Below are 23,717 nucleotides of genomic sequence, written 5' to 3' on the forward strand. Positions count from 1 at the left end.
TTTTTAAAATACCCGTTAAAAATATAAGTATTCAGGAAAAAAATATTTTTAATGGGTGTCATCGGTCTGTTAGGTGACATCAGAGAAATATTCAAAAAAATTGAGTGCCGTCTGACATACTAACGACACCCGTTAATTTTTTTAAAATATTATTTTAGGTGTCATCACCGTGTCAAGAGGCACCGGTAATATTTTATAAAAAAAAACCATAATAGAAAAAGTAGTTCAAAGCTTTGATAATTGTTTTAGATGATTTGTAGTCGGCTACTGAGAGATCTGAACCGTAGAAGTCAACAAGAAAAAGAAAATCTCTTCTTTGTTGTCAAATCAACATGAAAGACCACTGTGAACGGCAGCATTGGTAGCCATTGAGTACGACTATGGTTTTCAATTGAGAAGAATAAGGAAAATTTGAATGGAAAAAGAAAAGAGTTTATGAAAAATAGAGAATCAAATAAGGGAAACGAAAGAGAAAATCAAATTCTCTTTCATATCTTTATTTTCCTTATTTATTATTCTTTTTCTTTTTGTATATTTGATTCTCTATTTTTCATATATGTTATTCTCTTTATTTTCTCATATTTGATTATCTATTGTTATATTTTCTATAAAATAATCAATTGTCTTTCATATCTCTATCTTACATATTTGTTTATTTGACTGTCTCTCTTCTCTCTATCTTTCTCCCATAACTCTTTCTCTCGTATCTCTTTCTTTCTCACTCTTATCTCATCTAAGTTACGGCGGGCTTCCCTTTTTATTTTGTTTTTTTCAATTTTTTTTCTATTTCACCTGCTTTTTTAAAAAAAAAACCCCACTTGTGCTGCTTGACACACCGGTGACACAAATTTTTTTTAAAATTTACTGACCAGTGTCACCTGACACATCGACGGTACCCAAAAAAATATTTTTTTTTTAAATTTCTCCTATGCCACCTAACACACCGGCGACGCTCATTAAAAATTTTCTTTCTTTTTCCTCCTTAAATACCTATATTTTTAATTGATATTTTTAAAAATACACACTGGTGCCACCTGACATAGGGGCAACACCCAAAAAATTTATTATTTTTAAAAAGCTGATGAGTGGCTAATGATGAGGGGCAGTGCCGCCAATATGCCAGACGGCATCGATGATCACTATAAAGAACAGTGAATTTATGTACATAAATTTTAACTTGGATAATTTTAAGTAAACAATTAATTCTTTTAAAGTAGTTTTATAAAAATATGTGAACGAATTTAAACACATTCATAAATAATCAAATTGATTGGTAGCTATTCAAAAGTATAGTTTTATTAAAAGTTTAATATTTGTATTAAATTTTGTATATTTCAGCTATAAAAAACGGTGCCCTTCAATTTATAAATTTAGGATTTTCAATTTTAATATTTTATTTTTAATCAATTTTAATAGAAATATTGTGAAGATTAATTTAAAATAATATTTAGAACTCTATAATTCTCTTCCACCTCTACCTTCCCTAATTTTATAATAATGATTTCGTTTAACAAGTTCACTTCAAAGAAGCTCTACTCAAGTCTTGCCCATCATGATTCAAGTTTCACTTGCCTATTTACCAGGGCAGTGTAGTTGGGCATGAACTAGGGATTGGAACTTTGGACTTACAAGAATAAATTGGATGTTAGTAGTTTTATTCTTAATACCATAATTTATAAAAAGTGAAATTCACACGGTTTTTTGGCTCTCGTCCAATAATATTTTGTATTCTCTTAAAAGAATAATATGTTTTACAACTACATCCAAGACTTATTACTACATTTATAGATAAAGTTTATTAGCTAGCAAAGGAAACTTATCTAAGGAGTATTTGACTTCAAAGAATAAGCGTTGCTTTAATTGGTTCAACTTCTTACTCAACACATCGAGACACTAAACAATGTTATAGTTTTAAATAAAGATGTAAATCAACCAAATTTGAATAAATAAATTTTTATTTATGTTTGATTTTTAGCTTGATTCTGTTTGATACTTGTTCATTAATAATATTAAGTTTGTGTTTTTTTCTTTTAAAAGCATATTTATCATTGATGGTAATGACTAATTCCCTTATTGCAAATGCTTTTCGAAGAGATAAATAATTACCCACAAAATGTGTTCATTCCTAAAACAAGAATCAAACCCAAAATCCCATGATTAAAACACAAAATGAGCAACCACCACACCATATCTCATACTTTCAAATATGTTTTTATTCGTTTATTTTAGATTATAAGTTCTCAATCATTTGTTGAAATTAAATCAACTTGTTCATGATCATAGTGTATTGTTCATAAATAACGAAAACATATCTTACTCATCATAAACAAAATAGTTGGATATAAATATTAATAATTATATTATAAATAAATTAAAATATTAAACAAAATTTAAAGGGATGAACTTATTTTCGAAGATTAATGAATTGAACAGGTTTTGTTCATATTCAACTCGTTTTATTCTTTTATTTGATTGATAAAACATAGAACTATCCATTCTAATCATTTACTGCACCGCAACAAAGTAGTTATATTATCTAGCAAAGGCAGTTAAGGCATGCTGCTAGAAACTTGTTGACCAAGAAAAGGAGATGAAATCCACATCCACAGTAATGTGGTCGAGTTGAGTCGAGGGACGCAAGGCTCGATTTGGGTTAAAGCCTATTCATCAACGGCAAGGCATTTGTGAAAATTGGACGAAGACCAATCATCTTGCTCCATCAATGGCATCAAAATATGACTATAGAGTCGAAAAGATATGATTTCAACATATAATAGTTCCATGAACTAACCACGTAAAATTTAAATGAAAAAAAAGTGTAGCATACTTAAAGAAACACCAAGCAGTTCAAGAGAATCGCAACAACTTCAAAAGAAAATAATCTTTTGTTGTTCACTATCAAGAACTCGTTAAATAACAAAAAAAACTCAGCAGACATCTACCAAGGAAACCATCCTCTGATTTGCTTAATCCTTGTGCTGCTGAACAACTTCCACAGCCTCGTGTTGCTCACCATAATCCTGCACCAATAAGATTAAAAAACTCAGACAAACATAATTACAAACTATACCTGGCTATATAGACATATTGCAAGAAAATATAATTTATCTAAAGTGAAAATATGGCTTGACTGGACACACATTGTTCAAGTAAAATAGAATGTATTTCCATGTATATGTTCCCATACCTTGACAACTACACAAGAACAGCCAACTACCTTCCTTGCCTTTCCCTCGGAATCGATCTTACACAACTGCATCCAGAGATGAAGCACAGGTGGCATTTAGAACAAAAGTAATCTCATTCAATATGGTGGCATAAGTTTGTAGTAATATTCATCGATGAACAAGATCAAGTGGTCCCTTTGAGACTGTAAAAGACAGAAATAACTTGTGTTCAATGAATGAGGAATGAAATTTCACTTACACCAGCCCACTCGCCCAGAGTTTTTGCACTAGGTGCACGTAGCACTTTAACATTGTGATCAGCACAGAGTGCCTTGACCAGTTTAACATAATCTGGCTGGTCACAATCATCAGCTAAAACACAAAGATGTGCATTGTGCTTTTCAATTGCCTTGGCAGCTTCGTGTAAACCGCGTGCAAGCCCACCATGAGCTTTGGACTTCCTAATCACAAGAGGCAAGGCTGCGTTGATGTCCATTGGCTCACCAATGGCAGCAGCAACCTCAGTTGGGGCAACTGCAACTTCCTCTCTGTGAATACATCAGGCAAGAAAACAGCATAAATACATGCAGAAATAACAAAAAATAGAAACCTAATAGTAGTAAAAATGAAACATTTCAAAGAAACAAAAAAAAAATCAGACAGAAATCCAATCTATCTTACTCGGGCATGAGCATCGGATGCAGGTATATATCCTACAGGGGTATGGTTAAATTTTCGAAGTTTTTCTATGTATTTGGATGATCCTTGGAGGTCATATCCTGATATCTATATGTTAAACACGAGAGTTCAAGCAACACAAATCCCAATTAGACTTAATTACAAGATGGGAAAATTTTGAAATACTGCATCCAACTCCTATGAATGCAGCCATAAATACCCTACGCGACCTAAAATATCACTCAAAATTCAACAAAAAAGGAAGAACACAAGCAACAATTGAAACAACTAGCCAGATCATCTAAAACAAAACACACTGCAACGTTTATTAACATAAAATAAATACCATAGCAAATTACTCCACACTAAAGAAAACTTGAAGTCACATGGTGTATGGAGATATTAAAACAAACCCAACACAGAGACTCACTTTAACGGGAATAAATCTAATATTCGACTAAAAAGGCCTTGAATCCTTATATAAGGAATAAGTTACCACTTACCCCGACATTTTTGAGCTGAAATTGGGATCCGAGATTTAGCTTTCCTGGAAAAACAAAAAGCAAAACAAGCAGATCTTTTTTAGCTATTATAACACTGGAAGCTATACAATTGAATGTTGAGTTCCTCAGCAACGTAAAATTAACGGAAAGAAAAAGAGAGAATAAAGTAGGATGAATATGAACAAGAGCTGAGAGAAGTTGGTGACCTTAGAGAGAAGAAAAATGAAGAGCGGCGAGCAGGTTTGTTCTTCAGCTGGGTGGCGGAGGAATGACGAGGGTTTTAGTGGAAGTTAAAGAGATTTTATAATCGAACCCTATTTCTGAAATCTATTATGGGCCGTGGGCTGATTTCCTCTTCGCTTCTATTTGGGCACCAATAAGACGACGAAATTATTTTTTATCCCAAAAAGGAAAGGGGTTAATATAACTTTTAGTCCCTGAATTTAATAATGAAATCCATTTTAATATCTGTACTTTTCTTTTTACTTTGGTATTTAAACTTGACAACTATGCTTGTTTTGGTTTTTGAACTTAATTCCATAAAAAATGGATGACATGACACCTTAATATTGCATCATGTCATTAAACTATTACATTTGCTAAATTCAAGAACAAGAATGAATCTAATTGCCAAATTTAGGGACTAAAAATTAGATTAAAAACAGGATATCTCAAGTGAAAATTGCCAGATTACTTGCAGGAAGCTTTATAGTTTTGTTTCCATGGATGATTCAAGTTTGCCTAATCCAAAAAGATTTAATTAAATTTAAGGGACTTTATTTTAATGAAGTATTATCATAGGATTCAATAACAATTTATATACACCGTAAATGCATCAAAATAATTTCTTTTCTTTTAAATAAAATCAGATAATTACAGGTATTGATAAAGGATTATTTTGCAGTTGTATAATCTAATGTGATCAATTGCAATTGGGATTGTAGCAAAAGAAAGTGTTAATTTATTTTTTAATAATCTCGATATAAATTTTGATCATATTTGTTCTTTTACACAATGTCTACCAATTAAGTTAAGACTCAATCAGCAAGAAAGTATTAAAATTTGAATTCGAATGTCGCCTTCAAAAGATGACTAAAGATATAAACCATTTCAATGGCAGCGGGCTTTGATCCGTGAAGAAATCTTGCTGCAGAGGCAGGATGTATAATCAAAATAATACTTTAGGGCAGGCTTCATCAGTATAACAAATAACATAACTTTGTTCTCAGTTGAGAAGGTAATAAACGAAAACAGAACTGATACTGTCAATGATTCTACATTCAACTCATCCATCACCCTACATCATAAGCATAACAGTTAAGAATGCATCAAGATCTAAAAGGTGAATGAAAGGACACTGATATGGACATTTCATTTAGCTGGCATTGATGTTCTGATCATTTGCGTTTAATTCAATGCATATCTAAACAAAGGTAACACATTGACCCAACACACATGGCTGTGTGCAAATTGAACTCCTCAAAAAGGTTGTAAGCATGGTTGCAGTTTTTGAAAAATATTTGGTAGCAAACTGACAGGGTAGACAACATAAGAATTTTCCATCCAAATTCAGCAATGAAACCATCTAGTTAAGGACTCAACACAAATATTTGACAACATTGTTCCATTACAGTATTCATCAAACTTGATATACTAAACAAGAATAGTGAAAATTCATGTGAAGGCTGGTCCTGATTTTATCTCAAAATCTCCTCTTTTCCATGATTTGAAAAGCTACAGATAATTCAATTTATTGGGACAACTTCAAATTCAGTAACAACACAAATTTAAAGATAACACCAAAGAAAGTAATAGAACATATTAATAGCAATTCAATATTTAAATTAGATATTTACTAGATTTCTAGGTTAAACAAGTACAATTCAGTTTCAATGACAAAGGAAATATATATGAGGGAATAACAACCTCGAAACACACTATTCTTCATTCATGAACAAAGAAAAATACCAACAGATCACATTTAACAAGCCGGAATTGATCTACCGACTTCTTCAAAGTAAATATGGAAACAGAAACTTCCTTAGCATCCTTGGCTGGTGTCACATGATCTGCAGCAAAAACTTCTTCACCACAGTATTACTCAATCCGATCAATTTCGACCAAGTGGGAGTGATCTACATGTAAAAGTTTCCTTAAAATCCGACTTCTTTGAAGAAGTAAATAGGGAAGCATAAACTTCTTTTGTTGCATTAGCTGGTGCCACATCCGTAGCTCGAAACTTCTTCACCCCACCATTATTCAATTTCTTCCCATTCTCAAGCTTTTCATTCCCTTCCAACTTACCACAATCTTTTTTCCCATCCACAACATCGATTCCCCTCTTCTTCTTCTCCTTCACTATTTTCGATTTCTCTTCCTCCATCCTCTCCCTCAAGGCTGCCATCTCCTCCTCACTTCCATTAATCACCATCTTATCAGACTCCACAAACTCCTTATGACAAACCAAACACGCAGATGACTTAACCTCTTTCAAAGCCTTAGCACTAACAACATGCCCACAATTCCTCAACGCAAAAAACTTATACTTCCCATTGAATTCGAGCCCGGTTATGGGGCACTGAAACGTAGCACCATCAGCAGCATCAGATTGCTTGCCGGGAATCATCGACAACTTAACATTAATCATATCTTTCAAACCCTTTACATGTCTAAACTCTTTGGGCAATTTCTTACCCAACAAAGCTTCAACAAGAGCTTCCTTATTGAAAATATTCCCTAATTTATCAATCACGCAAGGTTCTCTTAAAGGTTCATTAGATAAGGCACAATTGAGCCACTTACCAAGCCTTCTCTCGTTGGGGTCGACTTTATCGGGCTTTTTGACAGCGTACATCTTGAGATAACAGTCGCGGGACTCGGCTCCAGTGGCGCCGCCATCGCCTCCGCCACCGAAGACGCGGGGGAGGAGAAAAAGGGTTGAAAGATGGGAAATCTGGGGGTTTGGGAGAAGGGTGGAATCAGAGAGGGGTTTTCCATTGAGGGTGAAGTAGAAGGAGGACAAGGATTGTGGGTTCGGAAGGAGAGAGGATTTGAGTTGGCGAAGGGTTAGGGATTGGGTGGATTCTAGGGTTACGGTCAGGGTTTGGTGACTTGGGGATCGGAGAAAAAATTGAAGCTTCATTATTTTGAGGGAAATAGGGATTTAATCAGGGAAATTGATTGGAATTTATAGCTGTGATCGAGGTGGAGAATACCAAAAGTTGAGAATGGCGGTGGATCAGCGATTTGTGATTTGACTCACTGAGTTTTCTAAGAATTAGGAATTATAAATAAAGAAATAAAAAGAAACAGATAATAGCAGGATATTGGGAAGAAAGAATTAGCCCAGATATAGGCCCAATATCAAAAGAATGGCCCGTATTAAAGCAAACCTGTTTAGAAATAGAGCACATTGATTATCTCATTATAATCGGCTTTTTTTTCGAAACTGACCCGCAAGAATTGATAAATTATGAAAATGACTTAGGTGTAAAATTTTGTACGAAAATAACTCGTTTTTTACAGTGACTTTTGGTGCCGCCATTCTCATTGGCGGCACCACCCCTCATCATTACCCAATGATTGTCGGTTTTTAAAAAATAATTTGGTGCTGTTATTCTCATTGGCGACATCGATATGTATTGTTTTTTACTTTCTCGTTAAAAATACAGGTATTCTACGAGGAAAAAAATAAAAAAATTAATAATATAATTGTTGTCGTTGTTCTCTTTGGCGGCACTGGATAATTTTTTTTAAACATGCCAAATAAAAAACGTATTTTAAAAAAGAAAAGAAAAAGTCAGCATACTTTTTTGGTGTCACCATTCTCCATGGCAGCACCCGTGGCAGATTTTGTGCGTGTGTTGCACGGCACCAATGTTTTTTAAAAGAAAGTTGATTTTTTTGTGTTGTTAGTGTGTTAGACGACACTTGTTAAATTTTTTTTAAATTCAGGTGAAAAAATCTATTGCAATGCTAAAAAAGTGAATAGTAAAACGAGGAAAAACCTACAAAAATAAACATGAAATATGTGTATATATATATCTGGAAAAGCTCTTTGCAAGAGTAGAGCAATGAAATGAAAATTTTAAAAACTTCACTCTTAAGAAAAAATATTGAGAAAGAAATTTAAGAAAAATTGAATGTTTGTTTCAAAAGAAAACTTTTTTAATATTTCGGCAACACAAAGTTTTGATATCGAAAACTGAAAATTTTTAGTTTTCGGACACTAGTTAACAAGAAGAAAGTAAAGGGTCAAATAAATTTAGAAGAAAACTTTTAGTTGAAACCAATTTTATTATAAAAAATAATTATTATAGTTTTATTCAGTGTCTGTAAATTGAACCCATTTAAAATATTTTCACTTTTAATTTATGTATAGATTCTCGAGACAATATTTTAATTCCTACTACATGTAGTTTTAAAATATATTAATAAGCCGAAAAAAATTGCACTGTATTTGGTTTAGTGTAATAGGTAATTCATTACGCCCCGATTACGCGCCTATTACATTACGCCCCTATTCTGGCGTTTGGTTCGCTGTAATAGATATTACGCGCGTAATACAATCCCGACCTAATCCCCAAATTCCCTACTTTTCTATTCCCTTCCCAAATCCCAGATTACCTATTATGTCCGGCTTCCCTTCCCAACTCTCTGTTTTACCCTCCCTCCCTACCCGAAATCGACCTCCACCCTCTCCTTTTTTCTGTCCCCATCATTTCTCCTCCCATTTCCCACTGCTTCATTTTTCCTCTCGGAGCACGTTTGGTTGTTGACTCTTACAGACGGCTGGGGTTCCTCTCCCTTGGAAATCCTTAACTCTCGACTAAAATCGCAAGGTAAGGATAATGGGTAATATATTTTGTTTTTCTTTTGTTTACTATGCTTTTGAGGTAGAGTATGTTTAGGTCTTAACAGTTCTCTATTTATGTTGATCGGAATTATTTGGGGTTAGCTTAAAATCACTACAAAGTTAAATGTCTCCATCTCTGCAAGTCCCCCCAATATATATATTTTTGCGAAAAATTTTGAACTTGGGAGGAGATATCTAATTCTTATAGATTGGTTTAGTTTTCTATATGGAATGGACATTGTTATCAGTTAATCCTAGCTGCTTGATGAATCTTTCTTCTTCTTTGACTTCTCTTAATCTGTTTGGGTGTCGTATGAAATGAAACTTCTCTTAATCTATCTCGAATACAACTAAATAAAAATTCATATTTTTCAACCATTCTTCCGAAAATTTATTTTGTTTGTTTTGCGATGTCGTTGAAGTGTAATGTTTTTTTGGGTTTGATTAAATGGAGAAAACAAGGATGATGATTATGGAGAGGAAGAAGATTCGAGTATGTATTACTTGATCTTGAAGTTGTTGGTAGGCGATTGACATCCTCCAAATGCACCTTATACTCTTTTCGTAAGTTCTAAATTTTTGTATGTTACAAATTTGTTAAGGTTTTTTTGGCGTTATGTGAAAATTAGAATTTATAACGAATGAGTATTTAGGAAGTTTAGTCTTGAATACATATGATGATACAAATATTTTTAAAAAACTAAGAACCCGAGAAGAAAGCTTTGACTTTGGTTTTTGTTGCTTGATGTTCATTTTATATTTGTTAATTCATGAAACGAAAGCTCTCATATTTTTACTGGTCAGCTTATTAGGATTAGGGAATTTTAATGTGTTGATAGAGATCTTCATCTAGATATATAATACTAGCTATCCGTGTGATTGCTTTAACTATGGAGAACTTAATCTAGATAAACCTTGTTTAGATTATGCATGTACTTGCTTTGTACTTGTTGGATTTAATAAACATTAGATTCGGCAATCTGCATTTCAGCATTTATGGTGTTATATATTTATATAAAATTTGGCAAGTTTATAATTTGTATTATATAAAATTTCTTACATTTGCGTATTCATTTAGTTTGCAATATGATTAATCTTAATAAAAATCAACCTATATATGTTTTTGTTCTTTGATTGGAGCTCGCATAGATGAATCTGGATTTGATTTTGGTGTGTAATTGTAAGCTTCTAATTATTTGTTTAGCGATATTCTTGCTGGACATATTGCTTACTTGATTTCTTGGTATTTTTTTGTCGTTTTGAACAAGGTTTGATTGTTGTTTTAACCCTTTTTCTTTGATTTATCATATTGTGATGATCGATTGTTATGAATGTCGAGTGCGGATACGATGAATCCAATATTAATCATAGACAAAAAGTGAAGTCGGTGAGTTGTTAACTTTGCAAATCTTGCTATATTATTTAAATCAAGGTCAATGTCAAATGTGGATCTGTACGTGACATGGATTTACCAAAATTTTCTATGTTTTTCTCTATATTTGGAGGACCATTCCTCCACACTAGTGTCTGAATATGTTATGTATACATAAAGAAACTGAAAAGTCCGAATATGAAGAAACAATTGGGACTTGCTTTGTTTTCTCTGAAGATGGTGAGCAATATTTCCTGTTATACTTACTTTGAGCTAAACCGGGACTTGGTTAACTTACTACATCCTATTCTCTCTTTGTTATCATCTTCTTGCCCCTTGCATAGCGGAATAGCAAGTTACTTGTACAATCCAGGCATTCTTGTCGTGTTATTATTATTTTTCTATGTTGTATTGCATTTAAGGTGTTATATAGTTTGTGACACGATAAATCCATGATAGATTTTGGCATGTTCGAGCATACATGTTGTGTTCCGAGAGTTGAACTTGATCAGTAACATAGGTCGCCTCTTGGTTTATTCATTTCTCAAACATTTTGCATTGCATGAATTAATAACTTGTGTGTGAAATTGTGATTCTGAAGCTTCACATGTAGTACATGAAGAGACAGTCCATCGAGGCAAATCTCTTCTCGAGCAAATATGTACTAGATCCGAATCAAGCTCAGAAAGCAAGTAAAATCGGTCGCTCGACTTGGAAGATTCTCAAGTTGATTGTTACTCGACGAGGATGTTCAAGTCGAAACAAATTCCCAAAATAATTCAATTTTGTAAACTAGCAAACTCAAAATTTGTAGTTAAATGTTGATCCTTAACTTTGAAAGTAATTTAATGAAATTTTGAAAGTAATTTAATGAAATTCAAGCTTAGTTATGCTCTGAGGAAGAGTCCATATTTTTAAGCGGTGGATCTTGTATATAAACTATTTATTGATTGCGAATTATAATGCAGCAAATGTAACTTTTTAGTAATGAAGGTGTGATTGATCCGAATTATTTTAAATTGTATAAATTCATATAAGAAAATTTATTATTAAGAATTTTATGAAATTATATATTATTATTAAATTATATGTAATAATAATTATTTTAAATTATACAAATTTATGGTAAGGGTATTCTAGTCATTTTAGTTTTTTCCATTATGCTATTACACCTCTATTCCATTCAACCAAACACAAGATTACTATTACGCCTCTATTCCATTACATTCAACCAAACAATTAATTTGCTATTACGCCTCTATTCCATTACGCCTCTAATCCATTACGCCTCTATTTCAATATAGCGAACCAAACGTGCTCTTGATGTTACAACTTTTTATAAAGGGTAGTTGTTACAGCTGTTAAAAGAAATTTAAAAAGAGTAGTCGAAAAAATTGATGATAAAAGTAATTTTAAAATGTACCGATACAAATGCAACTTTTTTTTAATAAAAAGGTGGCTGTTACAATTTTATCTCAAAGTTGGCATTACCTCAATGATAACTAAAAAAAATATTTTAAATTTATTTATTTTTTGTAGACCTTTGTACATCAATCAATTCAATTGATATTTTTATTTATCAATTTTTAATAATAACTTTTTCCTTTTAAATTAAATTGATCCTTTATCAGTTTTATCATGGAGGAAGGGATGCTATTGAATAAGAAGAAAAAGGGAGGAGCTTTATTATGGGATTTTAGTAATGGTGATGACATTTCTTTTTCTTTGTCCTCATGCTTCTTCACTCCACAATGAAAGTATCAATTTTTTTTTGTTGCACTGGATATAGGTCTTCATTTTAGAGAATGAAGATTTTTTTTTTTTTAAATTTCTCTGGTGTCACCATAGAGACCGACGACACCTATTAAAAAAATCATTTAAAAAAACATACTGTTGCCACCACATAGCCTGGTGGAGCTTGGTGGCACAAAAAAATCATTTTTTTTCAAAACACTAGTGCCACCAAAGAGGACAGCAACACCTATTAAAAAATATTCTTTTTTTACTCCAATACCTTTATTTGAAAAAAATACATATTGGTGCCGCAAATGGGAATGGTGGCACCCAAATTTTTTTTTTTAAAATCGACATCCATTGGGTAATAATGAGGGGTGGTGCCGCCAGTGAGAATGGCAACACTAAGAGTCACAAGTTAGTTGGGTTCGACTAAAAAAAAAATTAGTCCTCACAAGTTAGTTGAGTTCGACTAAAAAATAATCCAAACTCAATTCAATAATTATCAAGCAAAGTCCGAGTGGCTTGAGCTATCAGTCGTGATAAATTCAAGCTTAATAATACTTAGCTGAGCTCGAATGGCTCAGAAGCTTTATCGAGCATTTTATTTTTAATATACAATATAAATATTTTATATTATTAAATTACATTATTTACCTTAATATATATTAACACTAAACTTACCTCTCGTCGAGTACCTCAATTATATCTCAAGCAGAGTTCAAACTTAAAAAATAGTTATTTGATCAAGCTAAAGTCAAGTATGGACTCTATTTTCTGAGTGAAACTCAAAATTAACAGTATTCGGACTCAATTTCACCTCTATTAGTTAAAGGACCCTCTCCGAGACTACATATATATTTCTGCTGTGCAGTTGGAATTTTCTTTACTACCCTAGAAAATTCAACTGACACATTAGATTTCTTTATGCTGGCACATCTCAGAAAGGTACACAAACACAATGATGATGAACTAAAGACTTAAATGTAATTAGTTCATGCAATTACCTCAAAAGGTGACATCTAACAGATTTGGAGTCCAAACTCCAAATTCTAATGTTTCTCATTGGTAATAACCCATTTGAAGTCACATTAACACGAAACTTAAACAGTAATGATGACATGTTACTTTACATCAACTGCACTTGTTGCAGTAATCCTTGATACCATACCAGTAAACACTGTGCCACAAAGAATAATACACAACAAGCATTAATCGAAGAAAGGAAATTCAGACTTGCCAGTGTGATTGGCAGGTGAAATATTCATTAGATCAATGAACCAGCTGAAATTCACTGCTTCCTTGCCACTGTTGCACAACATGGACATTGGCCAACTCAAGATAACCTGGGCATACGAATCAACCTAACCTTGCTTCTCTCCGCAATACCTGGTTGCAGAAATCAGGGAGCAGAATTGAATCAGGCACATAACATCACCCAAAATGCAAGAATCTTTTTTCCAGGGGAACAACATAAAAATGCTAGTTTATGATGTTGGAGACACTTTCTTCAGCTATAAATATGCATGTGATCAACATTACAATAAGTTAATATGCTATGCCATGTAAAATGTTATGGAAAATAAGAAGAATAGCATATCTAATGGAAGCTAGTAGCTAATCGTTGCTCTTTGGACTCTGAAAGCCTTAAAATAAAATAGAAGAATGTATATACACACACATACAGACAAATACGCGCCCTTTTCTCTTCAGAGCAGTGATGATAGGAACTGAAAATATTAGTGCGGAAATGGGCAACAGTAGTACCAAAAGTTAAAAGTAAAAGATGCTTGCATGACCAACTGAATATTGCTTATGAGAATAGCAGAAATGTACTGTATGTATATAAATAAGTGTTGAAAACCAAGCCCTAAAATATCTACTTCATTTTTTTTTCTTTATTTTTTATTTTTAAACGTCTGAAGCCTCTCTCTTCTATTGGCACTATTTTGATCCTCTACCAGTAGATCATGATTATTTTTTGGGTAAGCCAGCGGTCCATTAATTATATCTAAAACAGTGAAACAGCTTCTTTTGATCCCATAGACATTTAACCATACAAGTAAACAAGCTTTGTACATTACCCCACTCCTAAGCAAACTGAGGAGAAAAATAAGCTAGATATATTGAATGAATCAAAAGCATGATAACAAGCATCAAATAGGCACACAAGACTTTGGGTAACGATGGAATATTAGATGCAAGAGCATTAGCAAAGTGCCTACCTCTTCAGCAAACTTTATCAAAATAGTTGTTCGAGGTCTTTGCTGACCCTGTACAGGAACAAAATGAGCTGTTACAACTGCCGGAAATCCTGCATTCTCCAAAACACCCTTCCAACCAACAAAAAGAGCCTATAAGAACCTCCTTCCACAGGATGATCAATCATTTTATACAAAAAAAAATTAATGCAGAACTTACTTTCACTATCCCGGCAACAAATGCCCCACAATGAAATGTCCCCATGTCTTTTGGAATTGAAATAAACCTATAATGCAAACAGACCAGCTAATGACTAATCTAGAACTACAGCATAGTTAGCAGTAATGATGTCGTTATAAGTGATAGGTTCAGGGAATGCATAACCTGTTCACTAGGAGTTCCTTCTCACTAATCATGTACTCATCTTCATGTTCAGTGCCCTTCTCAAGTGAGTCAGCCACCTAAGATAGTACGAAAGTAGCTCTAAGAGAAGTATAAATTGGAGACTAGTTATATGCTGAAGATATTAGCGGGCTAGATTTTTCAGGTCTATAGGCTTATAGGATATAGAAAGTTGGACCAATAGACAAGATTGCAGGCTTACCTTTCCAAATAACACCTTCCACACAGTGCTGTGCACAAAAGATAAAATACCCAACAATCGGGTCTCTCTTCTATTTCCCTATAACATAGAAAACTAAAAGTTTAATACCGGTGCTGACACCATGAAAGAAAACAAAATGAAAGCAGATTCAAGGCTTTAATTGGTAGAGTGGAAAGAAATTTGGAGAGATGGAAAATTGAAGGAGTAGAAAAATAGAAAGATACTTTTTTCTTTCCATTGGTGTGCTTGGTAGGAATGATAGAAAAATTGAAAGAAAAAGTAATTTTCTTTTCTTTCATTGCTTGGTAAAGTTCAAAAAAATTGGAGGAAAGAAAATGAAACTTTTGAAAAATGCAAAATTTTGAACTAGTTTACATCTCTCCCTCGTTTTCTCTCCTCCTTATCATTCCAATTTGTAGTGATTTGTTTTTATGCATTCCAATGAAAAATGGTCATTTCTCTTGGGGTTTCTTTTCCTCTTACTCTTTTTTCCTACCAAGCACACTCAACAATTATTTTCTTTCCACTTTTACACTCAACCAAGCACACCCCAAATGAGGTACAACCAGCAGACATAAGGTAAATAAAGAAGCAAATGGGATACCTGTGCTGCAAACTATTCAGGTTTGGCTCGATTAAAAACTCGAATTCAGCTCAATCATTGTTGAGTAGAGCTCAAGCAGTTCAAGCTCTTGAGCGAGCAGAATTCGAGCATCCAAATACTTAGATATAAGCAGATCACAAGCCCAGTTGAGCTTTTTTAATTTTAATTAGTATTGAAAAACTTCAATTTGCTCATCCTCAAGTTTGAGCATAAATAATCAGGCTGGAAATCAAACATGAGATGAGCTCTTCTTTTACTAAGTAAAAGAACTTATTTGAGTAAGATTGAGCAGTTCAGTTTTTTTTTTTTTTTTTTCTAATAGAGTTCAGCTTTTAAAAGTTATACTCAATCGAGCTGAAACCAAGCTTTGAGCTCCAGCTACTTACAGCTTGGAATTTATGCTCCTAAAAAGCATCACATTGAAATTTTTTCCCTGAATTTACAGAATTAGAACACTATTAAGGAGGTAGATGCTGCCCTCTAAGCAATAACTTGAGGATGCAAAAAGATTAGAGTCTCTAGTGTATGAATGTGCATATACCTTATCCCTTTGACATAAAAGTTCCAGAACTCGAGCCCCAACCGCGTAACCCGCATCCTCCAGCCTAATGCATTTCCCTAAATTAGATCCATTCACAGTAGACTAACCAATCAACGCATCAGAAAAAAGGTTTACCTTGTTTCTAATTCAGAAATGTTATCAACCTGTGTTTGATTGTACTGAACAAGCTCCGAAAACAAGAAAGCAAACGCACTTAAGCTAACCTGCATCGGAAGCACAACAGTCAACAGTCTGGTAATTTTGACTCCAAAACAAATTCCAATTAGATCTACCGTTAATTCTATTTCTTTTAAGTTTGTGTCTATTTTCTAAAGTAATTAGAAGCTCAACGTATTTTGTTATCATTTTCAGACTAATTTATGCAATTGGAATTTGGATCATAATTTCTCAATTAAGTTCAAGGCCAATGCAAACAATTCAAAGAGAAAATAACAGTGGAAATAAGGTTAGATCTTAAATATCGCAGCAAAAAAGGTGAAATATCGAAAAGATCTGGAACTCAACTTACTAGCTAAGAACATGAAAATACAGTTAAAATAAAATAGAAAAATAGTATAAGTCTCGAACTTATAATTTTATATAGTCATTTAATACATTTCAGAGAAGTATAAACATTAGAAGAAGAAAAAAAAACAAATAACGAAGCGAGAGAAAGTGAAGGAACCTCTTGTTTTCCCTTGCCGAGGGGCTTGTCGAGGACGTTGGCATACTGCTTAATCTTCCCGGTTCCGATCATTTTCCTACTTGAAAAATAAAATTTTGTTTTCCGTTTGGCTGCTAAGAAAATTACAGGAAAAATGGAAAAAATTTTGAATCAGCTATGAGGTATGCGAACACCGAGCAAGAATGCGTGAACTTCACCGTTGCAAAGCAGATTTGAACCGTCGGTCTAATTGATTTTCCTTTCTCCATATTGAAATAGACACGCGCCCACGCGTTTGGCTGTCTATGTATTGAGACTTTCACGAAGTATTTTAAATTTAGGGTCTGTTTGATTGTCAGTAAAATGTTTTCCGTAAAATGATTTCTGGAAAATGTTTTACTTTTCTGTAAAATGATTTACTAGAAAATATTTTCTACTGTTTGGCAGATTTCTTGAAAATATTTTCCGGAAAAGTTGTTTTTACATATATTAATATATATTAATAAATTTTATATTTTAAATTATTTTTACATATATTGCAATGATTTATTTATAATAATATTCAATTATTAAGCTACAATATTAATCGTTATAAATTGAAAAAATTAATATCAAATAAATTATTTGTAATTATGTTAAAAACAAGTATTGAATAATTAAAAAATAAGTTCTTGAAAAATCGATAAATGAAGCAATTTTCACTAGGAAATGAAGGAAGGAATGAAGGAGGCGATAGAGAGGAGAGCACGAAAATGTCTTACGGAAATTGAAAGGGTAAGACATTTTCCTAAATGTAACTCATTTTCCTTGTTTTGGAGTTCATTTTCCAAATAGAAAATGTTTTCCGCCAATCAAACGCTGGAAAAGTTGGAAATGATTTTCCGGAAAATCAATTCCGTCAATCAAACAGACCCTTAGATAAATTAAAAATATTTTAAATTAATTTTAAAAAACAAATATTATATAATTATTTTTATATTTATTATAAACATTAGATGACTTAAAAACATTTTTATATTTATTATATCTTTTTAAAGAACAAAACATTTGTCTAATGATTTTTTTGGTAAAAAACCTTTAGGGCACGTTTGGTTCGCTGTAATAGAATAAATGTGTAATAGAATATAGCTATAATAGAATAAATGCGTAATAGTAATTCAATTGTTTGGTTGAATGGAATGGAATAGAACTGTATAGTATTCCTGTATTTGGTTGAATAGAATGATATTGAAATAGCATAAGGAAAAAACTAAAATGACTAGAATACCCTTAGCGAATTTTTTTAGGTAGATGATTATTGTTATTGTTATTAAATTTTAATAAGATTATTAATATAAATAATAAATAATTTAATCATATTTTAACATAATTATTATTAAATATAATTTAATAAAATATATAATTTAATAAAATTCTTAATATTAAATATTCTTATATGAATTTACTAAAATCATAATATATAATACTATAAAATATAATTTAAAATAATAATTATTAAATATAATTTAATAAAAATATATAATTTAATAAAATTCTTAATATAATTATTCTTATATGAATTTACTAAAATCATAATATATAATACTATAAAAATAATATATAATCTACTTTATTATTTTTAAACCACAATACATATTTAATGTGCTAAAATATCATTAGTGAAACAAATAATTTAATTATTCTAAATAAAAACAAAAATATTAGAAGTAATAAATAACTTAAGAATTATATTTTACATCCAAACATAATATTCATATATTAACAAAAGTTACATAATTTCATTAGTTTATATGTCATAATCCATATGTTATAAAAGTTTACAACATGAAAAAGTTGCAATATTGTAATCACATTCTATCATCTCATTAAACCATCCAAATATTAAAAACACAAAAAATTACCAAAATATTATCAACGGTGAAACTTGAGGAGCTTTTCATTAGATGAAGAATGCAATTATTTCCAACGAGCAATAAAATAAGACAAATCAAACCATCTGCTTGCAAGTACTCATCGAATTTCCAGTAAGCTCAATCTGGGAATGCTGCGCTACCACTAAAAACACAGAAAACCCTCCAATGCAATAGCCGAACTGGGGGAAGTCACAAGGGTTGATTTCCCAAAATAACAGCAAACTTCCATTTGAGTAACCTCCAAACCCCAACTTGTGAAGAAAATCAACACTAGTAAATGCCATGAAAGATTGCATAATAGATGTCAATTTACATCCGAATAACTAGATAAAAACAACCAAGTCCCTTTCAAAATTCCTCCCAATCCGATATTATTCTTGCTTCACTTCTAGCTAGAGAATTTCAAAATGGCACCAGAGGCAGCAAATTGTTATCTTTGCCAAAAAGTACGCGTTTCAAGTCATGTATTACTGTGACCATCAATCCAAGGTTCTCAAACATAGCTACAACCCAGTCACAAAATAGGCAATTAAGTGGCATCCTAGAAATGATTGGAAGAATGAAGAATCAATGCTAGACTCGGAAAAAATGGCTCATTCGATTAAACAATAGCCTCTGATAGGTTAAAACTAGTTGTGAAAATTGATGGATAAGCAACCTCCAAATGACTAAAGTTGTTAGTCAAAGAATCTTAAGTGGCTCGTTCACTACCGTTACTTTCCTATGTTGTTCATTCACCTTCTCCGCTATCGCTTTCTCCCTGTTAAATCATATGGTGTAGAAAAGAAACATCATCACAAATATGGAAATCTGTAAAAACATTAAAAAAATGCATGCCATAAACTAAAAGTTTCCTCAACTCTTTCATTTTTTGTGAAGTATCTGTGTCCAATGCGTATTTAGATATGGAGATATGACCCCCAAAATACATGAAAAACTTCAATATAGATACACACACATACCTATCCAGACACATTCTCATATTCAATTCAAGCAACATTAGAAAGAAATCTAGAGTCATAAAATAAAAAAGAAACTAAAGTTTCATACCATGAAATCAATAAATTGATAAGAACACTATTAACTCTCAAGTACTTAAAAACATAAGCTAAAGCTGAAGCTTCCCTTGGCTTTTTCTCTACCATGGAAATCACATCAACTGTCAAATCCCAACATCTCTATGAGTTTATCAACATACATACTTTAAACTACACCATAAACAAAAAAGGATTTTGCCTGAACTCAGAGGAGTCTATCAGCATCAGATTTATTCAAAACAAATTGTAACTGGACGCGAAGGTGAGTATCTAAAACAGTTATGTTTCGACACAGATAAGCTCAATTATTCCATACATTTGTCAAGATATTTGTTGGACACAGAATATTAAAATAATAATAACTTAGGTAACATAGTTCGGCTTATACTTGGAACTAAAAAGAAAGTCCACAACACCATAACAACTTCTCCTCCCAAAAAATAATCTTTTTTCTTTTAGAAATATTCAGTTGAAACAAATTCTTTATTCATGTTATGAAACTGAATGGCATCCATAGTAAAATAATTCCTAAAAAAAGGTGAACTTTCATACTCCAAATTAAGCATTTAATTAGATTCAAACAAAAACATTTTTAAAAAATGGCAAAACAGAGAAAAATGGGAAAATGGAATAATTATAATAAAAAGGATCTAGAAATTTACCATTTTTCTTAGCAGGATTTGGGATACAACCTCAGAAATCCAAAGATGAAAATGTTGAAGCGGCTTCTGGCTTTCATATTTTATGTTCTGTCAGTGAAACGAAAATATTCACCTCACCTTGGATGAAGGGGAGGAATGCCGGAGTCAGAGGAAGCAAGAAATGGCTGCCGTTGAGTGTTTTTGAGGTGAGAATTTGTGAGGGTAAAATAAGGTTGATTTGGGACGGAATGGGTGAACGGTGAAGAGGAAAGGGAATAGAAATCCCCAAATTTTTTTGCTTAAGGCCGGAATGGAATACACACGTAATAGGTATTCCCTTCAACCAAACATATGCTTAAGTGGTAATGGCTATGCCATTACCTTCAACCAAACATGCTGTTAGTATCTAAACTTCTAAACTTTTTTTAATTTAATCCTTAAATATTTTTTTAATTAACATTAATCTAGAAATTTAATAATTTTTTAATATTATCTCATATGTCATTTTTTTTCTTTAGCTAGTTTTTAGAAAGCCACTTAGTAATTAAATCTGAGTTTAATTATAATTATAGAGGTGGCATATTTGGATACCCATTGTAATTGGTAGGTCCCATTGAATTGGGTGTAATTGAAGCACTCCAATTACACTTTTAAATTTTAGGGGGTGAGAATTTGATTAATTACACGAGTACTAACATTTAAATTTGTTGAGTAATATTTTCTTATATGTTATTTATAGGAGTGTTCTGGTATTTATACATGTTACAGATGCTATTACAACTCATGATAAGGCCCCACTATTTTGTCTTGACCCCTCTGCCTCTAGTACTAACATTCTCTATGAACTCTAAGTCTACTAGGTACATATTTACGGAGCACATGGTCATTTCTGTTCTTAGGGCTGACATTCTAGGCAGGCTCCGTGCCTACTGGACACGTGTTTGGATGGCCTATGGAGCACGCAGTCCTTTCTACAAGCTCTTTGAGTGTAAGCGAGTTGAGACCGACGCCTTCCCTAAGTTCCTGCGAGTTGGATCTGCGACCTTGCCTTGCAGCTGGGTCCACGAGCTCCCTTTAATGTCCTTCCGTGGGTCACCTTAAACTCAATCTTCTAGTTGAACTTATCCAGGTCATGAGTCAGAGACCCGAATCCTTTTTAGGACTCGGGTCGGTGATTATTGATGTATAACAATCTATTCCCCCATTAGTGGACTTAATGGGTGTTATAAAGTGGCATTCCTTAGGTCTATCATGTAAAGTTTAAATACAACTTGCTGGGTACACTACGAGTTGTTATGCATAATGATTGTTCTGCCATGTGCACGAGCGGGTTTCGAGTGTGCATATCTGACTATTAAAAGTTGAACCGTTTCCATCTGCTCACATTTGGATCATTGATTTTCCTTGATTATACAAATCATCAAAGAGCGGGAAGAGAAATCCTTCTTTAAAAGGGGGAACCTCCGGAGCCCTAAATCTTTCACACTTAACATTTTTAGCAATCTGAAACAAAGGTAATTTCAAAAACATTTGTGCCTTTTAATTTCTATTTTTTATCAATATTATGATGACGATGAGAGGGATTGGTAACCGAATCATCCAAGCCTATCCACTGTGGGAACGACTGTCTTTAGTTATGGTAACAAACAATGTAACAACCCGTTTTCGATAAAATTAGAATAATGGTTTTGGGACCATAAAGTCGATTTCGGAAGGGAAATTTGTTTTAATATTATTTTATGATCTACAGTACGATAATAATGTCATATAAAAATTTCGTAAAGAAATTTTACCGATTACATGTTTAATTTGATAAAGGACCAAATTGCACAAAGTGTAAAAGTTGAGTTCTAATAGCTAAAGGGATTAAATAGCTATAGAACTTTAAAGTGGGGGTCCTTATATGGTAAATAGACCATTAAAATTCTTAGTGGTTGAGGATGATGATTCATCCATGGAAAATAAAATAAACAAAAGGATGAAATTAGAAAGTGAAATAATAAAAGATGATAAATGATAAAAAAATAAAAAAAAAACATCATTTATATCATCTTTCCCAAATTAACAGCATGGAAACCCTATCCATGGAAACCTAAGCTCAAGCCAACTTATTTTGCTTGATTAGGTAAGTATTCTTACCTGTTTTTAAAGTATATTTCCGAGATCGTAATAACTTAATCTAGCTATCTTGGGGATAATTTTGCAAAGTTATCAAGGTACTAGGGATTTTCCATGGATGAACATAGATGAATTATGAAGTTTTATGGTAGAAAATGAAAGGCTGTTGATAGATAAACACTTTTTGTAAATGAACTTTTGATGAAATTATGATTTAGGGACTAAATTGAAAAGATGTAAAATTCATGGAAAAATTTTTGGAATTTTATGAAATACATGGGCTGTAAATTTTACATGTAAAAATCAGCTAGGCTTGGAATAGGGATTAAATTGCATGAATTTCATTTTTCGAGTCTAGGGATGAAATCGTCATTAATTAAAAGTTTAGGGGCAAAATGATAATTTTGCCTAAGATGTGAATTGAATTGAAATGAACATGAATTAATGTTAAATTCATTTATATAGATTCGGATAGACCAAATTCGGAGTTAGAACGAGGAAAAGAGAAAATGTTAAATTAGTAGATTTTACGTACACGAATATTTGTCGAGGTAAGTTCGTGTAACTAAATTGTGTATATTTATATGCTTGAATTAAATTTTGTGTATGTGAATTGTATAAATGCCAAATATATGAAATTGGTTACATGTCCGACAAAGTCCGATAAATATTAAATCTTGTTTGAATAATGGAATTCGATGGATACAGGATTTCCCGATTGGTTGTGGTCATGCATGTGTTGCGGACATACCACAGCTCCTACGAGCATCCCATTATAAGCCCTCTCGAGCTTCCTGTTATATGGTTCCTACAAGCATTCTGATCGGTAGTGATCTTGCATGTGTTGCGGACTATCGCAGCTCTTTGTGAGTGTCCTGTTATATGATCGGTTGTGATCCTGCATATATTGCGGACATAAACGCAACTTTTTGTGAGTGTCCTGATATGGCTCGCTTGAACTTCCCAATATGTGGCTATTTGGAGCTCCTGATTAAAGGCTCTTCGTGAGCTTCCTGATTAAAAGTTCTTTGTGAACTTCCTGATTATGGCTCCTATGAGCTTCCTATTATATAACCCGGATAAG

The 23,717-nt window shown here is 32.6% G+C and overlaps 3 protein-coding genes and 1 long non-coding RNA gene across 5 annotated transcripts; all 4 read right to left on the reverse strand.

Moving 5' to 3' along the window:
- Positions 1-2,761: 2,761 nt before the first annotated feature.
- LOC105782136 (40S ribosomal protein S12-2) lies at positions 2,762-4,702 on the reverse strand. The gene is made up of 5 exons (XM_012606657.2): positions 4,555-4,702; positions 4,349-4,392; positions 3,427-3,715; positions 3,188-3,253; positions 2,762-3,020 (listed from the first exon to the last, which is right to left on the reverse strand). Exons 2-5 carry the CDS (start codon positions 4,354-4,356, stop codon positions 2,967-2,969), a joined length of 417 nt encoding a protein of 138 aa, XP_012462111.1. The 5' UTR covers positions 4,357-4,392; positions 4,555-4,702; the 3' UTR covers positions 2,762-2,966.
- A 1,467-nt stretch (positions 4,703-6,169) lies between these two features.
- Positions 6,170-7,625, reverse strand: LOC105782135 (uncharacterized). Its single transcript, XM_012606656.2, has one exon. The coding sequence runs from the start codon at positions 7,488-7,490 to the stop codon at positions 6,459-6,461; it is 1,032 nt and encodes a 343-aa protein (XP_012462110.1). The 5' UTR covers positions 7,491-7,625; the 3' UTR covers positions 6,170-6,458.
- A 5,700-nt stretch (positions 7,626-13,325) lies between these two features.
- On the reverse strand, positions 13,326-17,191 carry LOC105783962 (uncharacterized). 2 transcript variants are annotated; one of them, XM_052625948.1, is made up of 8 exons: positions 16,946-17,191; positions 16,396-16,484; positions 16,261-16,324; positions 15,116-15,193; positions 14,896-14,972; positions 14,731-14,797; positions 14,535-14,582; positions 13,326-13,698 (listed from the first exon to the last, which is right to left on the reverse strand). In XM_052625948.1, the coding sequence occupies exons 1-8, from the start codon at positions 17,015-17,017 to the stop codon at positions 13,669-13,671; spliced, it is 525 nt and encodes a 174-aa protein (XP_052481908.1). In that variant the 5' UTR covers positions 17,018-17,191; the 3' UTR covers positions 13,326-13,668. The 2 variants fall into 2 exon arrangements, with proteins under 2 accessions (XP_052481908.1, XP_012465138.1); XM_012609684.2 differs by having other exon boundaries at positions 14,535-14,642; positions 16,946-17,185.
- Positions 17,192-18,649: 1,458 nt separating this feature from the next.
- Positions 18,650-20,864, reverse strand: LOC105784243 (uncharacterized). Its single transcript, XR_001130414.2, has 2 exons — positions 20,537-20,864; positions 18,650-19,597 (listed from the first exon to the last, which is right to left on the reverse strand). It is a non-coding gene; the product is annotated as an uncharacterized LOC105784243 (long non-coding RNA).
- Between the last annotated feature and the right edge of the window lie 2,853 nt (positions 20,865-23,717).

This window comes from Gossypium raimondii, chromosome 13 (assembly GCF_025698545.1).
Source record: "Gossypium raimondii isolate GPD5lz chromosome 13, ASM2569854v1, whole genome shotgun sequence".
In the NCBI taxonomy this organism is placed as follows: domain Eukaryota; kingdom Viridiplantae; phylum Streptophyta; class Magnoliopsida; order Malvales; family Malvaceae; genus Gossypium; species Gossypium raimondii.

Coding starts and splice junctions, on each gene's coding strand:
- LOC105782136 (XM_012606657.2), bottom strand. Junction 3,254..3,426: donor CTCTGGGCGAGTGGGCTGGT/GTAAGTGAAATT, acceptor CTCTGGATGCAG/TTGTGTAAGATCGATTCCGA. Junction 3,021..3,187: donor GTTCTTGTGTAGTTGTCAAG/GTATGGGAACAT, acceptor TTATTGGTGCAG/GATTATGGTGAGCAACACGA.
- LOC105782135 (XM_012606656.2), bottom strand. CDS start 7,490: ATGAAGCTTCAATTTTTTCTCCGATCCCCAAGTCACCAAACCCTGACC.
- LOC105783962 (XM_012609684.2), bottom strand. CDS start 17,017: ATGATCGGAACCGGGAAGATTAAGCAGTATGCCAACGTCCTCGACAAG. Junction 16,325..16,395: donor ATTTCTGAATTAGAAACAAG/GTAAACCTTTTT, acceptor GAAATGCATTAG/GCTGGAGGATGCGGGTTACG. Junction 14,798..14,895: donor AAGGAACTCCTAGTGAACAG/GTTATGCATTCC, acceptor TTTGCATTATAG/GTTTATTTCAATTCCAAAAG.